The sequence below is a fragment of the Rousettus aegyptiacus genome, unplaced genomic scaffold (assembly GCF_014176215.1).
Source record: "Rousettus aegyptiacus isolate mRouAeg1 unplaced genomic scaffold, mRouAeg1.p scaffold_m13_p_12, whole genome shotgun sequence".
Lineage (NCBI taxonomy): Eukaryota > Metazoa > Chordata > Mammalia > Chiroptera > Pteropodidae > Rousettus > Rousettus aegyptiacus.
This window is the reverse complement of record NW_023416287.1, coordinates 23123731-23141301: the sequence shown is the minus strand read 5'-3', so window position 1 is coordinate 23141301 and position 17571 is coordinate 23123731. Positions and strand designations below refer to the sequence as shown.

The 17571-nt window shown below is 38.1% G+C and overlaps 1 protein-coding gene across 5 annotated transcripts in view; it reads left to right on the top strand.

Moving 5' to 3' along the window:
* CUNH20orf194 (chromosome unknown C20orf194 homolog) overlaps positions 1 to 17571 on the top strand; it is a 117526-nt gene that overhangs the window by 39191 nt on the left and 60764 nt on the right. For 4 of the 5 annotated variants that reach the window (XM_036229599.1, XM_016140640.2, XM_036229600.1 and 1 more), the window contains exons 8-13: positions 1694 to 1792; positions 5569 to 5624; positions 6965 to 7100; positions 12466 to 12547; positions 13471 to 13507; positions 16585 to 16672. In XM_036229599.1, coding sequence (XP_036085492.1) covers positions 1694 to 1792; positions 5569 to 5624; positions 6965 to 7100; positions 12466 to 12547; positions 13471 to 13507; positions 16585 to 16672 — 498 coding nt within the window. The remainder of the gene's footprint in view (positions 1 to 1693; positions 1793 to 5568; positions 5625 to 6964; positions 7101 to 12465; positions 12548 to 13470; positions 13508 to 16584; positions 16673 to 17571) is intronic. The other variant, XM_016140721.2, reaches the window with a different exon arrangement.

Sequence of the window (17571 nt, the reverse complement as noted above, 5' to 3'; positions counted from 1 at the left end):
ATTTCTTGATTATTGTATATTGAGGTTCAATCAGTTTCAGACTTGAAATTGGTCATTTGTCTAATAAGTTTTGGGTTCTTTGAGTGGAAAATGGTATTTCAGCACCACAAGCTAGGTGCTAGGAATGCTCATTGCTACTGGGTTGGTCACTCTTTCTAGATTGCTTCAGTGGACAAAGCTAGAAAATTCATTCTCATTCTCTCTCTCTCTCTCTCTCTCTGTCTCCCTCCCCATCTCCACATGTGCGTGCATGCCTGCATGTGTGTGTATACACACATAGACCTGATTTTTTTATTCCACATTATATATAAAACATACCTAGACAACAGTACTGTCCCCTACATAACTATTGACAATTTTAGATTTATGTATGTGATTTGTATATAATATACATATGTGTGTATCCATATATACGCATATATCTGTATATGCCCATATATGTAGAGAGTGAGTTAGGTCATCTGTACAACAAGTAGTCAAGCCAGGTGAGAATGTCGTTTACACTAAGTATTCCCAGCAGAGGTCCCTTGTGCTTTCTGCCTAGGGCCAGAAGTAGAGGCATTGCCTGCCTAATACAGAATCCATAGGTCTAAGTAGTTGTGTATCCTTGCCTAGAAGAGAAGAATGTAAGAGAATACAGATCAGGTCAGCCAATTTTAGTGCAACAAAAACGATGCCTGCTGCAAGAAGGCACTAGGCTGGGTTCCCAATATACATACACCTACACAGTGTGAGATGGACAGTGAGGACAACTAACTAATTTAAGTACAAATTATCAGCAACTTCAAAATAAGGACAGTCGTTACTTGAGAATCTTGAGCAAGTCATAGCTGGTGTTTTTTGGCTAACCGATGATACCTTAAAAACTAGGAGCACAAAACAATGTGTGGTGGTTGGGAACAGAAATGAGTTCAAAGAGGAGGCCGAAAAGCAGCTGGGATGGGAGAGGAGGGTAGGCTGCACATGGAGAAAAGTCCCTGGGACATTGCAGAGTCCCTCTTACTCTCACAGCAACTAGGAGGCTGTGAAGGGGAGAGGGTTCTGGGCCAGCCCTGACCCCACCGAACTTCTAGCTGAAGTCAACTAATTTGTCCTTCAACAGAGCTTCACTGATGTAACCCTTTTGACAGTAGATGTCATATCATCCTTTATGTGCCTCATAAATAACTACCTTTCTTCAACAAAGGTTGCTAAAGTAAGGCACTAGGGGACCATTACTGTGCTAAAAAAAAAAAAAAAAAACTTTATTAGGATATAATTTATATACTGTAATATTTACCCATTTTAAGTGTACAATTTAATCATTTTTAGTAAATGTACAGAGTTGTGCAACCAGCACCATAACCAAATTTTAGAACACTTTCGTCAGCCCAGAAAGTTTCATTGTGCTCACTTGCAGTCAATCTCCATTCCCACTCCCAGCCCCATGCAAAGCACTCTTCTACTTTCTGTCCCTGTAGATTTGTCTTTTCTGTTCATTTCACATAAATGGATCATACACCAGGTGGACTTTTGTAACTGGCCTCTTTTACTTTGCATATTTTTGAGGTTTATCCACTCGATAGCATGTTACCACCTTTTAAAACATATTTAAATGGTCTACTATTAGATCAGATGCAGTTTCCTGATCCTGGTTTTCCGAAGTACTTCCTTTAAATGATCAAATGTATTATTTTTTTTATTTTCTTCCCAGGATTTAGTGGCTTTTGAACATCAGTGGAGTAGCTTCTTCGCTAATTTTGACACAGAAATTCCTTTCCTGCTGGAACTTTCTGAATCTCAGGCGGGTGAGGTATGTATGGGAAGGATCAAAAAGAAAGAAGAAATTAGTTTATTTACTGTTTTTATCTTTAACAAAAAAAATTTATTTTTTTCAGACTGTAACACTACCAATCCTAATTTGTTTGGGTGATATTTCCTTAAGCCTTGTGTAACGCTGTAAAGAAGTTTTTAACCCAATGCCAACCCTTTTATAAAAAGTTATTTTTTTCCGTGCCAGCTTCTCTAGAAGGAGACTAATTTTTCAGTGTGGCGGTGCCTCTTGTCAGTCAGGAATTCTACTGGGCACTAGTTAATAAGCCTAAAAATAATTCTCCACATGTGAGTAGCATACTTTTGTCAGTTGAACCTCTAGGTAATGCTAGTCTATCTTTCTAGGCTAAGACCCACTTCGTGAGTAAACTAAGGTATCTAAATCAAGAACCAAGCCACAAAAGTGTCCCCAAAATTAGTCAACAGGAAGGATCAGAAGAGCGATCTTGAGCTTATACTTAAGCCTACCTTGGGCTTGCACAACAAGTCCTCAGTTCTGTTCTCCACTGTGGCCCAGAACCAGCTCTACTCCTGATCTTAAGAACTGGAGATGACCTTTGTTGTGCATTTTACTTTACATCATGTTGTGAACTCCACAATATATTGCTATTATTTTTGTTTAAAAAGTTATCTTTTTAAATTATATTTTTAATCATTTAAAATATTATTAAAATTATTTAAATAATTTAAACACCTTACCTACTTGCCCATGTAGTTACTCCTTCTGGTGCTCTTCATTCCTTTGTGTAGATCCAGATTTTCATTTGATATGAATTCCTTCTTGCCGAAGGATGTCCTTTAATATTTTTAGGGGGCACAATCTGATGATTAATTCTTTTAGCTTTTCTGTATCTGAAAAAAATCTTTAACTCACCTCCATTTTTGAAAGATATTTCAACGTTATGGAAATTCTAGTTTGACAGTTTTTTCCTTTTAGTACCTGAAAGATGTTCACTGTCTTTCTTGCATTTTCTCTGATGAGCATTGTTCATCTATCTTTGGGTTTTGTTTTGTTTTGTTTTGTTTTTTGTAATCTCTGTAATATTCTTCATGTCTTGTGCTTGGGTTTTGTTGAGCTTCTTGGATCTAAATTTACAGTTTTCATCAAGTTTGGAAAGTTTTGGGCCATTATCCAATTTTTTTTCTGTCCTTTCCTTCAGAGACTTCGGTTACCTTTATATTAGGCCACTTGAAGTTGTTTCATCTCTCACTGATGCCCCTTTCAGTTTTTTGGATTCTTTTTTCCTTTCTCATCACTGTGTCTAAGAGTGATAGATACTCAAAAGGTCTACCGTTTACTCTACTACCAATCTGTAACAAATCTCCTTCACTTTCTGGTGTATCTCTTCTTTCTCTTCTGCACATATGATTAGATACATGTGTATTTTCTTATATTCTCTTTCTTTCATTGAAGGGTAGCATACTCTTTGTAGTCATTTCCACTTTGCTTTTTTCACTTAACATGTCTTGGAACTCTCTCCAGGCCATTTCATGAAGGTCCTCCTCATTCTTTGTTGTAATCCATAGTACTCCATTGTGCGGACTTATCTTATTTATTCAAGAACTTTCTTATATATGCATATTTAGGTGGTTTTTAGTATTTTGCTGTTGCAACCAGTACTACAGTAAATAACTCTTTGCTTATATATTTCCATATTATTGGAAGTTTGTATACATACCCAGTAATGGGATTACTGGGTAAAAAGGTAAGTGTATATGTTATCATGTTAAATATTGCCAAATTTCCCTTCAGAAGGGTTATACTGATTTGCATGCTCACTAGAAATATATGAGACTGCCTGTTCCACTGCAACATCTCCAATAGAATGTGTTGTCATACTTTTTAATTTTTGACAGTCTCATAGATGAGAAAGGGTATCTTGGTATTATTTTAGTTTGTATTTTGTTTGAAGGTGATATAGTTTATTTTCATGTCTTTTTCCCATTTTAATATTGGTACAGTATCATTAATTGAACTGTAGAGAATAGGTATTAGATCTCATCTTTTGTTCCTTAGTTTTAAAGAATTCTTTGTATTTTTAGGTTATTACCTTTTTGTCTGTGGTATATATTCCAGATAGTTCCCCAGTTGCTTTATTTTTTATTTTTATTTTTGTCATACAAACTTTTTATCTTCATGTAAATTTATCAGTATTTTATTGCCTCTGGAATTTTAGTCATTGTTTAGGGAAAGGCTTTAAGGTTAAAGAGGAATTCACTCTTTTGGTATTTGTATGGTTTAATTTTGAAAATTAGATCCCTAATTCATTTGGGGTTAGTTTGTGTGTGTGTGATGTGAGTTATGGATCTAATTTTATCTCCTTTCCCAAATGACTACCCAGTTAGAATCCCAGTTGTGCAGCTCAGGAGCTCTGTGACCTGGAACAAAGTTAATTAATTTTTGTGTTTTAGCCACGGTATCTCTAGGGAAGAGATATTGATAGAATGAACTGAATAGGTTGTTTTTAGGATTACTTGAGATAATACATTTAAGTGCCTATCATAGTTCACATGGTAAATCTTCAGTACATTTTAGCCATTATTATTTTAACATATAGTTTTTATAAATTAGTAAGACAAACACCAAACCTCCAACTGATAAACATCCAGAGGATATAAATACACAGTTAATTACCAAAGGGAAATCCAAATGTCCATTGAACATATCTGAAATAGTCTACTTCATTAAAAATCAAAGGAAAGTGAAATAAAACAACAGTGAGGTACCATTTACCATTTATCTAATTGGCAAATATATTTTTAAATGGACATTTAATAGGCAGTGTTTATGGTGATACCCTGAGATTGACACATTCATGTATTGTAAATGGAACTGTATAGACTTTTTTGAAAAATAATTTGCCAATGTAATTCTACCTTTTTACTCTGTAATTTTATATATTTCCAGATCTGCATTAAAGAAATAATCAGAGCTATAGATAAAATTTATGTTCATTATAGTATTATTCATTATAAAAGAGTTAGTAGCAATATAAATTTCTAAGAATAGAAGAGTATTTAATAAACATTGGTACAATTGTATATATTTTATGGATGTACCATAGGAAAAGGATTTGAAGAAAATATACTAGAATGTTAATAGTTCTTAGAGATTGTCTGAGGTTTTTATTGTATTCTGAAATAAGCATATGTTAGTTATCTAATCAGGGAAGAAAACCACAGTTGATATTATTTGAGGAGATTGAAATTTTGAACTCTTTTGACACAGACCCTGCACATCAGTTTTTGATTAGTGTTTAGCCTAGCACCATGCCCACCACAGCTGAGAAGTACTGTGTTTCCTGAGAAGTGTCTGTCAGTGTACTTCTGAGTTCCTTGGATTCTTCCTCATTGCTAATTTTAAATTAGTTCATTAGAATTAAGGAAAAAAATTTAATAGAAGAAAAAATTCCCAGATGGTTAGTAACTTGAACCATAGATGGTAGTTGTTCCAATTTCCATTCAGTAGTTAAAAACTATAGTTTGACAAGAATTTCTTTTCTTTCCTTTTACTTTCTTTTTCTTTTGCAGCCTTTTGTCCTTTTTTTCTTTGCTTGTTTTTTGGTCTTTCTTTGCTACCTGTCCCTAACTTTGTATTGCTATCCACATGTGCCCATCCATGTTCTTATAATAATCTACATGTATCTCTCTTTTTCTCACACTATATATAGTTATATATACATACATACATGAGACGTTTTTGTGATCGTTTTATAAAATTGTGATCTTAATACGTAATGTTGGCTTCTTTTTTAGCCGTTCAGAAGTTATTTTAGTCATGGAATGATCTCCAGCCATATAACTGAAAACAGGTAATGTTCTTGAGGAGAAAGGTGAATGGTAATAGAGAAAATGGGATTGACGTGGGAGAGTAGGGAAAGCATCTAAGTTCAGAAGCTCGAGTCTGGAAAATACAGGTTAACTTTAGTCATCGCAGCGTAAGAAACTCTGTAAAATTGTCTGTTTCAATGCTTTTCTATTTTTGTATTTTTTAATATAGTTTTATAGTTAGGTAACTTTTAAACCTTTGTAGCTTGCTGGAATTTAAAGAAAGAAAACTTTTTATTCTTATCTCCAGTCCTGGAAAGCCAGAGGAATCAGCCACTGGGAAAGGATTAACTGTGGTTTGCAATTGGGCATTAAGGCTCAGCACTAGGAAGACAGAGCAGTGAGGGTTGCTGCATTGGTTTTCTTGTTGTATTTCCTTCAGCACCTCTCTTGTCATGATAATCAGGAGGACCTAGCAGGGAATAATTAAGTAGATAATTCCTCTCTTTTCTCCCCCAATTCCAATTCAGTCTGATAGTGAGACAGACTATCCTGGCTGGGACTCAGAGACATCTTTTTCTACCCAAAGTGTCCTTTATCATGAATCTAGCTTCAGAAGAGAAATCAGTCATGTTTATTTTAAGAGCCCCTGTTTGACACTTAAGGAAGTATTTTTAAGAGTAATGAAAGGAAATACAAAGAATTTTCCACATAACATACACTAAGGGCAATTTAAGGAAAGGGTAGACCTTAAAGGAAACTGTCTTAGTCCATTTTGGCTGTCATAACAAAAATACCCTAACAATGGTAGTTTATAAACAAAAAACATTTATTTCTCACAGTTCTGGAGGCCAAGGTCATGGTGCTGGCAGATTCAGTGTCTGGTGAAGGCCCACTTCCACATTGACAGGAAATGGGTAAATGGGTACACAAGAGCAAGTAGCTGGTAGTAAAGCACTTGTAACCTTACTCTCCTCCTTCCTTCCTGAAATTTACTCAGGAATTGCTAATGGCTGTATTGTCTGTCTGTAGTCTGAATATCACAACTGCTATCATTCAATTAAAATGCTATTTTATAGAACTGGGATTTTGCCCATCACTGCAAACTTACGGAACTTTCTCATCAAGAAATAGAACAAGCTGAAAATAAAATCCTGGCTTAGGTTTAGTTACTTCCCTAAATGACTGATCTGTATGGTCCTATAGGAGGAGTCAGAGACATCTGTCATCCCTTTCCAACCAGCAAAGAGCATTAGGTAGACTGTACTGACCACTTTGCTTAGACCGCAGGTTGCCACTCAGAAAAGCCTGAGAACTCACTCACTGGGAAGTTGCCCTGGCCAGGAATCTCTTTTCTAATCACTTTTTTAATTTGCCACTCTAGCCCTAATAGGCAGCCGTTCGTTCTCTTTGGTAATCACTCCACACGAGAAAACCTGAATGCTGGCAGCTTTAACTTCCCCTCTGAAGGGCACCTGGTACGCAACACTGGTCCCAGTGGGAGCTTTGCCAAACACATGGTGAGTGGTTTGACTACCTGGTGCTTAATTGGTTTTATTATCAACTAGGGAGGAGGGGAGCCGGAAGAAGGAATCTTTTCCAGTTAGTGTGTTGATTTAACCTTGAATGTAAAGTTGTTTTGCAGTGAAAAAATTATTGGAAATTGACTGTATTTTTATAAGTGTGATTTGAAAGCATCATATTTTATTTTCAGATGTTCGAAGGAAAAAAGATTAAAAAGTACTTCACTTACAACTTAAACTCCTTTAAATTATAAGGGTAACATTGCTAGTAGAATAAGAATTTTAAATGTTTTTGAAAATAGGTAGTAATTTCAAGCCTTAGTTTGTTGTCTTGACTTACATTTCAGGACATAAACCATGAGGATCACTGTCCTTTTATTAAGGGCGTGAGGGAGCAGATTTTTGCATTTGATTATATGTTGTCTGCCACATTCTTCTAAGGGAAACATTAGACAAGTATGAGACTCTAATGATTATAAAAGTCCGTGCTATCATAATGGAAGTTTAAGCATTTTCAAAATGTTTTTGAGAATCAGGAAAGCTTGGGAATAGGCATTATTATTTTTTAATTTGTATTTGGAGAACATGAGACCCAGTTCTTTCTGGATTGAGGCTCCTGATATGTCTCCAAGCCAGCAGGGCTACTTGGATGGATATGCTGTCGGGATCTTGCTGCTCCATAAAGAGAGGGCTTGGGCCCCATTTTAACTCCCCCAGAGCCACTCTTGAAATACACAGAACATGCCAAATGGCTTCTCTGTGTAAGCTTCTTAACTGTACACATTAAATCAAAACTAAAGGAGACAATTGATTTCTGCTTTGGGAAAGATGGAGTAGACATACTTTTCCCTATTTCTGCAAGTACAACTAAAAGCCCTGGACATTATGCATGAAACAAATACAAGAAGACTCTAAAAGGTAAAGAGAGGAAGATAGACTGGCTCAGGACCAAAGGAACAAAATAGCAATGTGTTTTCTGGGATTTCTGTATATCCCAGACTGGATACTGGAGAAGCTGGCAACCTGGAAATGCCAATAGGCACAGACATAAGAAGTCCTAAGAAAAGTCTATTCTCTCCAGCCAAAGGACCAGGAAAGGGGCAACCTAGCAAGACAGAAAACTTTTAGACAACGGCTGCTTTTACTCCAGCTAGACCCCTCAGGAAAAAACTGTATCTCCATCCCAACATCTGCCATCAAGGGCTCAATGCAGAGCCTAGAAGGTTCACCCTTGCCAGGCTACATACAATGGGGTGCCATCTTCTCACTCCCACCTCTGTCAGGGTACTGTCAAAGGAGACTGAGTGGGGAGCCAGGACTTTCATCCCCACCAGGCAGTAATGAACCCTCCCCCACACTCACACCTCTGAGTATCAGTGAAGACCGCAAGGGAGCCTGGACTTTTACTGTCATCCAGCAGTACCAAGGTGTGCCCCTCCTTGGGGTAGTACCATTGGAACCCAGTAGAGGGTCAGCAGTAACAAAGCCACCCCCTGACCCATGGTGTCTGTCACCCTCCCAAGCCAGGATGCTCTCAACAGAGGCATACAGAGGAACCCATGCCTGACCAACAAAACAAGCACCGCCCACATGAACGCGCACACACGTGCACGCACACTCTCAAACCAGGTGTCAGTAGGGCGGAGTGGAGAACCTAGACTTCATGCCTGCCAAAACACAAGACTTAAATAAGATTCAGAGAATTCTGGTTTCAGCTCTAATGTGGAAAGAGCTTGTAAATCATTCCTGCCATCTTTACAAGAAAAAAGCTGAACAAACTGAAAATCAGCAACTTTTCTGGGACTCATTAGAGAATTGAAAATAAAAACAGTTAAGCACCAGGCAGTCAAGCCACTTGAAATCTGGAGAAACAAGCGAATTCAAAGAGTCACAGCCAATATATGTTTGCCTGGAGCAGAAGCCATACTTAAATGATAATTTCGGTGAATTCTTAGAGGCCGAATGTGGACTGAGAGACTCCTGTGGGACAGTCATAGAGGGACTCCCTCACATTTGTTGGTTTAACTTCAAGGAATCCTGTCAGGTTCTTTTTAGAGTCAGACTTTCCTACACATAAAGTGAAGAGCCAAGAAAAATCCCCTCATGATTCTGTTTAGGGAAGGACAACAGTAATCATTTTGAAATGTAACAAAGACCATAACAAAGTCCTCCATAACAAAGGCCTACTCTCCAGGATAAAAGATTTTAGCAGAACCTCATCCCGTCTTAGGGAAGGACATTTACCCTGACTCTAGCACACTCTAGCTTTCCTGTCTTACCTAATGGAGGAGAAAAAAGTTAAGAAACACCTGTAAAGGTCCTAGCCCAGGCACACAGGCACACTAAAAGACTTAAGACTTAATCATAAGAGATTATAGAATGCTTCCCCTTCCCTATTAACTTACCAGCACACTAACAGGTCTCCAATATAGTAATTGCAGATTGCTGCTGAAGAGTTTAAACATGCAGACTATCTAAGGAGTTCTGTGGAAATCCAAAGACAATAGGGGAAACAAATATAATAACAGAGGAGTTTGAAGCACCTGCAGCTACAGAAAACATAAGCACAAACCAACTCCCTCTCAGATTAACATAAAACCTCACATACTAAAGCCTATTTACCTCAGTTCCTATTACCTAATACGTCATGTCTGGCTTTCAATAAAAAATTACAAGGCATGTTAAAAGGCAAGAAAAAAACACAGTCTGAAGAGATAACATAACTGTCAGAACCAGACTCAGATATGACTCATATTTTGGGATTTCCAGACAGGGATTTTGAAATAATTATGATTAATATGTTAAGGGCTCTAATGGAAAAAGTAGACAACATGTAAGAATAGATATATATTGTAAACAGAGAGATGGAAATTCTTAGAAAGGATCAAAAGGAAATGCTAGAAATCAAATACACTATAACAGAAATGAAGAATGCTTTTGGACATAGTCAAGGAAAGAATTGGTGAGCTTGAAGATAGATCAATAGAAACTTCCCAAACTGGAATGTAAATAGGAAAAACAATGAGGGAAAAAAATAAGAAAAGAACACTTTAAAACTGTGAGACAGTTTCAAAGAAAGTAATATATGTGTAATGGGAATATCAAGGAAAGGAAAAAGAAAAAGAAACACAAGAAATATCTGGACAAAAAGTAATGATGGCCGAGAATAATTCAAAATTATTGACAGATACAAAACCACAGATCCAGGAAGCTCAGAGAATACTAAGCCAAATAAATTCTAAAATATCTACACATACCCCTATCATATCCAAACTTAAGAAGATCAGAGATAAAGAGAAAATCTTGAAAGAAGCCAGAAGAAAAAAAACCTTATCTATAGAGAAGCAAGGAAAAAAATTACAGTGAACTTTTTATCAAAAACCATGCAAACAAGAAGAGAGCAATAAAGTGTTAGGGGGAAAACTCACCAACCTGAATTCTACATCTGGCAAAATTATCATTCAAAAGAAAAAGTGTGTGTAGAGTAAAGAAATAAAGACTTTCTTAGACAAATAAAAAACGGAATTCATCACCAGCAGACCTGCTCTGTGAGAAATGTTAAAAGGAGTTAGGTGTTAAAAATTGTATAGATCAGAAACGGGTCTACATAAAGAAAGGAAGAGTGTCAAAGAAGGAATAAATCAAGGTAAATAACATCTTTTATTTTTCTTATTCTTAATCTAAAAGAACTAATAATTATAACAGTATATTAGGTGAATATAGTATATAGATTAGTGGAATGAATGACAGCAATTTCATTAAGGATAGGAGGCAGAAAATAATACTACTGTGATACCATCTGTACCATAGTACAGATACTTTGGTACCTGTACTACAATATAAAGTGATATTGTATAATTTGAAGGTGGACTTGATATTCTATAATTATCCTGCATAATTTGAAGGTGGACTTAGATTAGTTATAAACATATGTTGCAAATTCTATGGAAACTACTAATGTCCAGGTTTCAATTGAAAAATCACTAGAGATCTCAAACTGAATGAGAAGAGACAAATATCAGATCCCAACACTGAGATAACACAGATGTGAGCGTTAACAGACAGGATTTAGAACAGCCATCATAAAATGCTTCAACAAGCAATTACAAATGCTTTCAAAATAAATATTGAAATGGCAAGTTTCAGCAAAGAAATGGAAGATATGAAGAACCACCAAATGAAAATTTTAGAACCAAAAAATATAATCAAAATTTAAAACTCGATGAATAGACTTAACAGCAGAATGGAAAAGAGAGTAAAGAATCAAACAAAAAACCACTGTGTAACCTGCAAATATAAGCTTAGTAAACTCAAAACAGGATTAAATCCTGAGATATCCACACCACTACACATCAGGGTCAAACTTATGAAAAGTACAGACCAAAAAAAAAAAAAAATCTTGAACGCTTCCAGAGAGAAATGACACCTCATCTACAGGGGAAAATTCAAATGGAAATGAATTTCTCATCAGAAATCATGGAAGCCAGAAGGAAGTGGCACAACATTTTTCAAGTGCTGAAAGAGAACTGTCAACCTAGAAAACTTTATCAGTGATCTCAGATGAAGAAAAAATAAGGATTTGTTGCCAGCAGACCTGCCTAAAAGAATGACTAAAGGATGTTTGGTCGAAATAGAGAGGAAGTGATAAAGGAGTAATCTTGGAACATTAAGAAGGACAGAAGAACACAATGATAAAACTAGTACACCACTGAATTGTATACTTCGATTCGAAGTAGGGAGTTTAGTTCTTGTGGTAGCACAGGTCTCCTAGGAACCCCGATGAGATTTTGGATTTTCAAAAGAGAAAAGGACACCATTCCACCTCTATATAAATGGACACTTAAACAAGAAGGAAGAAGAAGAATTTTCTAATCTAGAAAACTTATTTTCTCTTCTGCAAGCCCTGTGTATGGAGATGAAATACAAAGGAAGGTGTGGACCCAGGTGGCACCCTCTTTTCCTGAATTTGTAGCTGCCCCACACGTCTGCCTGTCATGTCAGCCAAAGTCCCCATTGTGAAAGTTTTGGACAGTATTAATGACAGTCAAAGTCTAAGCACATTTTCCCTTCTTTTTCTGCTAAATTCTGAATTCATTCTCATTCTGGGTTGACTAAGTGCCCAGTAGCAACCTTGTAATGTAACCATGGTTACGAACACACATGCACTCACACAAGCACACAAGTTACCTTTGGAATAATAACTGTTAAAGGTACTTTTTTCCCCTATGTCTTTTAAAAAATAATAAATCAATTCTTGGTAAGGTAAAATTGATCTCCATTAACTAATACACTTTTTATTTCTCCAGCAATACACTCCTAACTCCCCACTCCTTTTTTGTTTTTATTTTTTTCTGACATCCAGGTAGTACAGTGTGTCTCACCAAAAGGACCCCTTGGTTGTTCAAGAACATACTTTTTTGGAGCTACTCACGTTCCTTACTTGGGTAAGTCCTTGTAAGTTGTCATTAACTTAATGAATAATTTCTCTCATGATCTAGAAGTGGACTCTTGATTTACTACTTTGCTCAGAAGCTCATGATGCTCAATTTATAGGCTTCCAGCTGCTTCTGATTGCATGTGGAAGGTTGACGTGCTTAATACATTTCTCACAGGATATATTTCAGGAGGAAAAACTATTGGCTCAACATATATCAGGTCTAACCATGTGTTAGACCGTATGCTCAGCGTCAGAAGGAAGGCAAAGATGAATTAGTCCTAGTTGGAGATAACAGGAGGTGTGGGCTGTGATGGGAGTTCGGATGACTCAGCCAGGTTTCTGCACAACCCTTTTTGTGATAAAAGTGAAGAAAGGCCATGGCAGGAAGTTACCTGTGAACTGGGAACATTCACAGGAGTAAGGGGTACATGCTGCAGGGCTGTCCAGAAAGGCTGATGGAGGCTGCCCATGGGGTAATTAGAAGCTGCAGAGATCCAAAGAGACATGAAGAAGAACCTCTAAAAGAATGAATATCTCAGCACTGCTCCACAGTATATTAGAAACCAGGTTTTCTCCTGGATGTTGTGATATGAGCCTGAAAGAAACATGACTTGGGTCAGATAACTGAGCCTGCTTATTTATACTCCTATTTTAAAAAAATTTAAACTAAAGCAAAACATTCCAGATTATGTGTCTCTGGGATTTAGAGGTGATGCCAAATGGGTTGTCAAATTCAACATCAGGGAAGGTTCAAGAGGATACTGAGAGAAGCTAGGTTTCATTGTCATTTGTGCTTATACAATATTTAACTTGAAAGAAAATGTAGTTCTTGACATCTCTTTTGAATTAAATTAAGAAATTATAGCTTCCTTATGAAGTATCTGCATCTCCTGTGATCTTGTCACATTCTTATTAGGTCTTCTTTCACAGGTGATGATAACAAGCTGCCCAAGAAAACTGAACAAATGTAAGTCTTCATTTCTGTTTTTTTCCTTTTTCAAAGTTGAATTTCTCAGAAGTTGTGGCTATTCTGTGTACCTCCTTCTGAGATCAGCAGTGGGCAGGATATCTAGTTTAGGTGAGCAGAACTCTAGTTTTCCAGGAGGTACCCGGCCCCTGTCTATAAGCTGGGAGTCCAGGCTGGAGACCCTGCCAGCTTTACCATCTGCTGCTCTCTCCAGAACTCGAGAGACTTCCTGCCTGCACATCCATGCATTTAAGTGGCATAACTCTTCTTAATGTGTTTTCTGCATGGTACATTTTTTATTGGGGGCTTTCCTAAAAATAAAACATCCTGAAACCCATTGGGAGAATCTTTGTGTAACACCTTCTGGTCTGAAGGGTATTTCCTCTGGATTTGACATTCAGGCTTATAGGACAGAATTAGGATCTGAACTCAGACTGTGTACCCATAGGAAGGTCCTAGTGTTGACATCTCCTACACAGAGGAAACCAAAGACAGGAAATAAACTCACTAGTGCTTGTGTTGGTCTGCTTTGGCTGCCACAACAAAATATCACAGATTGGGTGACTTAAACAGCAAAACTTCATTTTCTCACAATTTCGGAGGCTGGAAGTCCAAGATCAAGGTGCTAGCAGGGTTAGTTCCTTGTGAGCCCTCTGTCCTTGAGGTGCAGATCACTGTGTCTTCAGGAAAGAGAGAGATCTCTGGTGTCTCCTTCCTCTTATAAAGTAATATAATCACACTACAGAAAACTTGGAAAAGAGAGAAAAGAAAATAAGATCATCCATAATTCCTCCTCTTTTTGGCATTATGCAGTAGTATCTGAATGCATATCTTCCTGTTTTATTTTCTAATGATACATTTACGTTTTGTGTAGTTGTAATTATAGTGTATATGTAATTTTTTCTGTGGGTTTTCCTCACTATATCAACAAGTCAACCACATTCTCAAATGTTGGTGTGTGTATATAGTCTTGTCTTGTACCTGCTTGTGCTTCCATGCCAGCTGTGCTTTGCCAGTGTTGTGGGTCCTCATTCGGGCCCTCAAACATTTCACCTAAATGAAATCCACCAGTGCCCAGCTTTAGGGACTGGTATTAAGGGGTGCTGGGGCCCACATCAGGATTTTCTGAATCACAGAGCTGGTGGAACTCAGGCATAATGGTGTGTCCCAGTGAAGGCAACACAGTGCCATCCAGGCGCAGAATAGGCCCTTCCCTTGTCATGGATCTCAGACCTCCTGTCCAGGCCATGTTATGAGTCAGTAGCCAGGTGGCTTTGTATTGAGCTCTTGTCTGAAGCCCTATGGAGGAGAAGCAGAGGTGAGGCCTGACTGGTGTTGCTACTGAGTGATGTTTGAATCAAGCTTGTTGGGCGGTAGAGGGAGGAAGGGCATCTTTATGTATCTTCGAGTTTGGCCTCTATTAAGCTTCATTCTTAGTGTCAAGATGTAGAGGATTCTGGTTTTACCTGGAATTGGCTAAGTTCATTGGCGGTGTCCCTGCCTGGCTCTTTCCTACCAGGGTATACCCCTCTGCCATCGCCTGGCCAACAATCTTCAGAGTTTGTTGATCCTTGGAGCTGTCATTTGGTTGTGTGTACTTTTTCTGTCCCTTTTTCTTCTATGCAACTCAAAAAAAATATTAACCTACAATGTGGAGGCATGGTGAGGGAGCCAAGGAGGAAATTGAAGGCATTAATGTGATGTGGCCCAGTAGAAAAGCACCAGGCTGAGAGCAGCCCTGAGTTTTAGTCTGATGAAGTTTTGTAGCCTTGGACAACTTATTCTAAGGCTGGAAGTCCAGAAGGGCCTACTTGCTTCTTCTGTAAGAGAGAGGTTTAGACCAGATAATTTCTGTGTTCCATCCTGCTTTCAAACTCCTGTCACCTTCTTTTACCTGTTACAAGACTCCTAGGCTTAAAAATACACATTCTTAGGTGAGACTTTATTAGCTTCTTGCCAGGCACCTCTCTTGCCTTTCAGGGCCTTGTAGATGAGCCCCCTCTCCCTATAATTATTCTAAAGCAGTAGTTCTCAACCAAGGGCAATTTTACTGCACCATTCCTACCAGTTGTCCCCTCCTGGACCCCCAGAGATGTTTGGCAACGTGTGGAGACATTGGCTGTGACAACTGGGGTACTACTGGCTTTCAATGGATAGAAGTCAGGGATGCTGCTAAACATTGTATGAATACATGGCACGGATCCCACAACAAAGAATTATCTGACCCAAAATGCTGAGATTGAGAAAGCCTGCCCTAAAGGGAACCAGACTTGAATTTTCCAGGGACTTTGGTGGCAGTCCTATTCTGGTAAAGATAAAAGAACATTCTCCCAAGAGGAAGCCCTGAAAAGGGTTCTGCAGTCAAACACTTCTTTTTTGTCCCTTGTTTTGGAGTCACCATGCATTAAAGTATGAGAAATCCTTCAATAAAGAACTCTTTAGAACTTAGTTAAAAAAAAGAAAAAAGAAAACAAACAAAAAAAGAACATTCTTATATAGCATAACTTTGGGAAGCAAGAAGCCAGAAAGAGCAAATTGGGGGCGGGGGGGAGGTGCTGCTTTGAGAGGGAAGCCTCAGAGGCATTCTCTACGCTCTAAATCAGATAAGCGCTTAGAAAGTGGGGCCATCTCATCCCCTGAGTCATCTCTTCTATCCCCTAAGGTGCTCCACCCTGAGGATCTAGCATCAGCCAACCTTTAGCGGGAAGGGGGAAGTTGGTCTTTGGAGAAGCAGCAAGTCTGTATCAAGACACTAAAGGGATTCTGGTTCCTCGAGTCCAGCACATGGAAGGGTCAGGGAGCCCACATAGTTTTCTTCTGTTGGATCACAAATAGGAAGGGTTGGTCTTTTGAGCAGAATTAAGAAGAGCTGACTTTTCTTATGGTTTAATGGAGAAAAGTATAAAGCAGATGGGGCACATGGCTTTTAAAAGGTTTAGAAATCAATGAGTTCCATTTTTTGCACTTTTCTCATTCTGTTTAAAAAATCAGTTTTGTAAGGAATGTCATTTTTGTGCATGCAGCTTTTGATGAAACCTTGTGATGCTGTAGTTAACCCTTATTTTCTATTTTTAAAGTAGGCTCTTGTCCCAGATATATGCTGCTGTTATTGAGGCTGTTTTGGCCAGTATTGCATGTTATGCTAAAACTTCCAATCTAACAAAGGTAATTTAATACCATGTCCCTTTTTTTCTTAGAATGTGTTTTAATGTAAAACTATCTATCTGGGTGGGGTTTTTTTTTTTTGGTTTTGTTTTTTGGGGGGTGGGGATACCTTGTAGCACTCAGTTTTGTGAGGCTGGGCATCAGTGGAGCTGGCACCAGACAGAGATGCCTTTAGAGTGCTGAGCTTTTGCTGCCTGTGTTGCCTGGGACTGAGCTCCTCTTGTCTTATGAATGACAACTAATCGACACTTCTTTGTAGATATCTGGTGATGCTATAGAAAAATCATTCTGTAGCATATTATTTTACCTAATAGTTTAATTTTTAAAGGCTTTTAAAGGTTAAAAAAAATAAAAATACAGATTATTCTACTGTGAATTTTAATAAAATTAGGTAAGGTTGTTTTGAGCTACATAGTTTGATTTCCGATAATTCAGTGTTTAGAAGGGGGAAAAAAAACACAACTAAAGATTAGAACATCTGACTTGCCTTTCCTAGACAAGCATCTGTGTTCTCGTCCTCTGACCTTTATCTTCCTTGCTGTTTTGCGGTTAACCTGCCCTGCTGAGTTGGATTCCTATATCTGACCCAGTAAGGAGATGAGAAGAGTCGGCTTGATGCCTCCCAATGCCAATAGGACCTTTCCTGAAGGAAGCCATTTGACATTGGAAAGGTTGTGTATGATGTAGATATCAGAGAGACTGTAGCCTAGTCACCAGCTCCTTGTCATCTCCCCTCCTCACTGAACTTGAATTCCTGGTACTGACTTGGGTTCGGTTCCGACCTCAGTTCTCACATCTTTGTTTTTTAACTGATCTTTTGTAAACTCTAGGTATTAGAATATTCTTAGCATTGGGCAGAAACTGAGGGCAATAATCCCCTCCCCCAGGGCCAGGGAAGA